General features: G+C 37.2%; 1 protein-coding gene across 1 annotated transcript in view; it reads right to left on the reverse strand.

Annotated features, from left to right (window-relative positions):
• Positions 1-6,000, reverse strand: part of SEMA3D (semaphorin 3D) — a 144,978-nt gene that overhangs the window by 107,113 nt on the left and 31,865 nt on the right. Inside the window, exon 2 of the mRNA XM_007463741.1 lies at positions 3,934-4,094. Within this exon, the coding sequence (XP_007463803.1) occupies positions 3,934-4,094 (161 nt within the window). The remainder of the gene's footprint in view (positions 1-3,933; positions 4,095-6,000) is intronic.

The following is a 6,000-nucleotide window of genomic DNA, read 5'->3' on the forward strand; positions in this document are numbered from 1 at the left end:
CCATTCTCACCACTATTATTCAACATTGTTTTGGAAATTTTAGCCACAGCAATCAGAGAAGAAACAGAAATAAAAGGAATCCAAATCAGAAACAAAGTAAAGCTGTCACTGTTTGCAGATGACATGATACTATACATAGAGAATCCTAAAGATGCTACCAGAAAACTACTAGAGCTAATCAATGAATTTGGTAAAGTAGCAGGATACAAAATTAATGAACAGAAATCTCTGGCATTCCTATACACTAATGATTAAAAATCTGAAAGTGTAATTAAGAGAACATTCCCATTTACAATTGCAACAAAAAGAATAAAATATCTAGGACTAAACCTACTGAAGGAGACAAAACACCTGTATGCAGAAAATTATAAGTCACTGATGAAAGAAATTAAAGATGATACAAATAGATGGAGAGGTATACCATGTTCTTGGATTGGAAGAATCAATATTGGGAAAATGACTCTACTACCCAAAGCAATCTACAGATTCAATGCAATCCCTATCAAACTACTAATGGCATTTTTCACAGAACTAGAACAAAAAATTTCACAATTTGTGTGGAAACACAGAAGATCCCGAATAGCCAAAGCAATCTTGAGAACGAAAAACAGAGCTGGAGGAATCAGGCTCCCTGACTTCAGACCATACTACAAAGCTACAGTAATCAAGGCAGTGTGGTACTGGCACAAAAACAAAAATATAGATCAATGGAACAGGATAGAAAGCCCAGAGATAAACCCACGCACATATGTTCACCTTATCTTTGATGAAGGAGGCAAGAATATTCAGTGGAGAAAAGACAGCCTCTTCAATAAGTGGTGCTTGGAAAACTGGATATCTACATGTTAAAGATTGAAATTAGAACACTCCCTAACACCATACACAAAAATAAATTCAAAATGGATTAAAGACCTAAATGTAGGGCCAGACACTATTAAACTCTTAGAGGAAGACATAGGCAGAACACTCTATGACATAAATCACAGCAAGACCCTTTTTGACCCACCTCCTAGAGAAATGGAAATAAAATCAAAAATAAACAAATGGGACCTAATGGAACTTAAAACCTTTTGCACAGCAAAGGAAACCATAAACAAGACCAAAAGACAACCCTCAGAATGGAAGAAAATATTTGCAAATGAAGCAACTGACAAAGGATTTATCGCCAAAATTTACAAGCAGCTCATGCAGCTCAATATCAAAAAAACAAAGAACCCAATCCAAAAATGGGCAGAAGACCTAAACAGACATTTCTCCAAGGAAGATATACAGAGTGCCAACAAACACATGAAAGAATGCTCAACATTATTAATCATTAGAGAAATGCAAATCAAAACTACAATGAGATATCATCTCACACCAGTTAGAATGGCCATCATCAAAAAATCTACAAACAATAAATGCTGGAGAGGGTGTGGAGAAAAGGCAACCCTCTTGCACTGTTGGTGGGAATGTAAATTGATACAGCCACTATGGAGAACAGTATGGAGGTTCCTTAAAAAACTGAAAAAATTACCATACGACCCAGCAATCCCACTACTAGGCATATACCCTGAGAAAACCATAATTCAAAAAGAGTCATGTACCAAAATGTTCACTGCAGCTGTATTTACAATAGCCAGGACACGGAACCAACCTAAGTGTCCATCGACAGATGAAATGATAAAGAAGATGTGGCACATATATACAATGGAATATTACTCAGCCATAAAAAGAAACAAAATTGAGTTATTTGTAGTGAGGTGGATGGACCTAGAGTCTGTCATACAGAGTGAAGTAAGTCAGAAAGAGTAAAACAAATACCGTATGCTAACACATATATATGGAATCTAAGGGGAAAAAAAAGTTTATGAAGAACCTAGGGGCAAGACGGGAATAAAGAGACAGACCTACTAGAGAATGGAATTGAGGATATGGGGAAGGGGAAGCTGTGACAAAGTGAGAGAATGGCATGGACATATATACATTACCATACGTAAAATAGATAGCTAGTGGGAAGCAGCCGCATAGCACAGGGAGATCAGCTCGGTGCTTTGTGACCACCTAGAGGGGTCGGATAGGGAGGGTGGGAGGGAGGGAGACGCAAGAGGGAAGAGATATGGGAACATATGTATAGGTATAACTGATTCACTTTGTTATAAAGCAGAAACTAATACACCACTGTAAAGCAATTATACTCCAATAAAGATGTTAAAAAAAAAAAAAGAATGGAATGGAGCTATAATGGCAGAATGAAAGGACAAGTTTTTCAAATTCTAGCACATAATCAGCTGTTTATTCCACCTTACTGTAAACAATATCTAGGCTGCAGAATAATAATTCCAATAAAAATACGATAACCTTATGAGTTTGTGTGTTTGGAATAACACAAGTCAAGAACAACTACTGGAAATATTTTAGCCCTCATTCTTCTTCTAGAAACACAAATTACATGGAATGCATGCGTATACATTTGCATTCAAAGATTATTTCTTTATCATACCTGAGCATTCATAAAACATTATTCCTTTTCCTTCGGTGGACCTCAAAAATGTGTGGAAATACTACTTCAAAATTAAATGATTAGAAGAGCAAAAACATTGTTTCTAATGCGTGTGTTCATTACGTGATAGTAACACATATGGTGAGAAATATTTTGCCTATGTAGACTGAAGCCCTGAGTGCTGATAATATTCAAATAACTGAACAACTGATATTTTAATAACTCAAAATCAGAGGGTTAAGTTAAAGTGGTCATTGTAGGTGAAAGCCGTATGAAGCTTCAAAGTCCAAGAATGACCTACAAATACCTCTGAATGGGAAGAAGTCTCTATTAAGTCAGTGTTGGGAACTATTGACCTGAAAGCTTGAAACGGCTCCTAGTATTTCTTTTGCAGTAGTATTTCTTCTGGCAAAGAAGAGAAAGAAAAAACAATCAAAGATACCTCATAGATGCAGAATAGGTCATATATTATGTCTTCTCATCAGTCATTCAACTCTTCTAGTCTTGGTATTCATTTTTGTTTGCATAGATATTGATATTTACTAAATTACTAGCTAACAATAATTGATAAAACAGTGTGACAGTCTTTTCTTTGGGTACCACAGTGCTAGTTGAAAATGTAGGATACAACAGCAATTGCTTTTTGGGTTTTGAATAACTAGTATATATTTCTTTTAAGTTCTAAGATTGTTCTTACTGAGCCCACAAGTGAGGCATTATTCATCTTCCCTATCTGAATGTGACTGGGCCATAGAAGAAACTTGCTCAGATATAAAAGGAGAGTGTGGAGGGCTTCCCTGGTGGCGCAGTGCTTGAGAGTCCGCCTGCCGATGCAGGAGACGCGGGTTCGTGCCCCGTTTCGGGAAGATCCCACATGCCGCGGAGCGGCTGGGCCCGTGAGCCATGGCCGCTGAGCCTGCGCGTCCGGAGCCTGTGCTCCGCAAATGGGAGAGGCCACAACAGTGAGAGGCCCGCATAACGCAAGGAAAAAAAAAAAAAAAAAAAAAAGGAGAGTGTGGAGAAACCAGTGTGGTGCTAAAATGCTACCAGAGTCACACTATCATTAAGTATGCTTATTCATTGAAAATTAATAAAAATTTAATTTTACAATAATTGCTACAGATATAAGTGGTAATATTTCATGAGTAACTCATTTCCCAGCTTTTAAATCCAAAACTTTGCATTTCTGTTATGTAAAGTAGTATCCATTTACTAACTTTTCATGCCTTTCATTCAGATTTTCAAAAGTTTTAGTATTACACTCACTCTTGTACTTAAATGCATAAAAATCCAAAAACATGTATCAGAGGCAATAAGTTCTTTTAACATGTTCTTTTCTGACATGTAAATGACCTACTGCATTTGACACTGAATCACTTAAAACAAAAGCGAAGGAAAAGGGCATAGATGAAAATAAATGCATCCAGTCATCTATATAGAAATAAACTGACCTTCTTAAAATTTTTGTTTAAATCAACCAGACTGAGCAGGAAGATGTGGTCCTTGGCTCCCAGCAGCAGCCTGCCCCTCTCCTCATCTAACAAAGTGGTTTGGAAATCCAGTCCTTCCGATGAGCCCAAAAAGGGAATACAGCTATTTGAAAGCAGCAAGTCTACGGGGAAGTAAAAGAAGGATAAAAAAAAAAAAAAAAATTCTGAATAAGCAAAATGTTTATTTGCCTCCATACACGCTGTTCCACTTTGTAAATGCATATACACAGCATGAAAGCTCCAATTTAGATATATGAAAACAATATACAGTTTTTAGCACATACTCATTTAGCAAGAGATGGAACTTATTATATTTGTATTTTATTGACATAATGTTTATCTTATTATCAAAAATGAATATAAAACATGTTAACACAAAAGCAATAAATGCAAAATTTCTCACAACACTGTTTACCTTTTTCTAAAATACCTTTTTTTAAAGTAAATCTATTTATCTATTTTTGGCTGCATTGGGTCCTCATTGCTGCCCATGGGCTTTCTCTAGTTGCGGCAGGTGAGCGGGGGCTACTCTTCATTGCAGTATCCAGGTAGTCGTGGTGCACAGGCTTAGTTGCTCCACAGAACGTGGGATCTTCCTGGACCAGGGTTCGAACCTGTGTCCCCTGCATTGGCAGGCGGAGTCTTAACCACTGCGCCACCAGGGAAGTCCCTGCCTTCTTTAGTTATAAATTAAAGCATCTATCTACCTACAGTAAGATTTGCAAACTGATCAAATTATCAATGTATGCAAAGTAAGCAGCAAACTAAGTGTGTGATAAATCTCAGGCATTTTTTTTCCCTTCTACTTTTGATAATGTTCAGATTGACCCCATGTCTGGAAGATTACACAGTGCCTATTTCACATATACAGCAAGATGTAAACAAAGAAGCAATGGATTCTGAAGGAGATGTGATCCTGAACCAGTGATGGAATCAGAATTATAAAGCAAGAAGGGACCTTAAAAATCAATCAATGCAAATTTATGATGTTATAAATGGAGGTGTTTAATTCCATCAAGATGAAGCCACATGCCCTAAAGTCACAAAACTATGGTGGCAAAGCTGATAATATAACCTCAGTCCCAGTCTCCATTTATCTTTGGTTTGTTACCGGGCCTAATTCTTTGTTTCAGTTATAATTGTGATATGAACAGATTCCTATTTAAATTTAGGTCTGAGGGTTAGTGGTTAGGACTCCATGCTCCCACTGCTGAGGGCATAGGTTCAATCTCTGGTCAAGGAACTGAGATCCCACAAGTCATGTGGCATGGCCAAAAAAAACAAAAACCAAACAAAATAAATAAATAAATTTAGGTCTGAGTTTACAGGAGCCCAAATCTTTTCAATATGTTTCACCCCAAGTACAAAACATACCCTCTCGGGGCTTCCCTGGTGGCGCAGTGCTTGAGAGTCCGCCTGCCGATGCAGGAGACACGGGTTCGTGCCCCGTTTCGGGAGGATCCCACATGCCGCGGAGCGGCTGGGCCCGTGAGCCATGGCCGCTGAGCCTGCGCGTCCGGAGCCTGTGCTCCGCAAATGGGAGAGGCCACAACAGTGAGAGGCCCGCATAACGCAAGAAAAAAAAAAAAAAACAAAAAAAAACATACCCTCTCATTTTCTACAACCCTAGACTATTAAATACCAATAAGATAATAACATCACTCATCACTTTTATTAAAGTCCATTATATGTTACTGAACTTTAAAACTAAATCATTATGTTCAAGCAATTCATTATCAATTAATGAGAAAAATAAAAAGAGACGATGTCTTAGAAACAGGCATCAAGATGCTTCCAAAATGTGTAATGGCAGTTTTCAATCTCTGTAAAATGGATATTTGAGTCCCTTAAATTTAAAGCCTATATATTCCATCCATCAACTGTGGGCTTTATTACTATTTCATGTTTTTGAGAATTCCCGTCACTCTACTTTTCTAATTTACAATGATTAAATGTTACTTCTTTTAGTCACTGAGATAGATTTTCTGTCTTAGTTTTTTTTTTTTTTTTTTTTTTTTTTTTTTTTTT

This window comes from Lipotes vexillifer, unplaced genomic scaffold, assembly GCF_000442215.2.
Source record: "Lipotes vexillifer unplaced genomic scaffold, Lipotes_vexillifer_v1.1 scaffold427, whole genome shotgun sequence".
Lineage (NCBI taxonomy): Eukaryota > Metazoa > Chordata > Mammalia > Artiodactyla > Lipotidae > Lipotes > Lipotes vexillifer.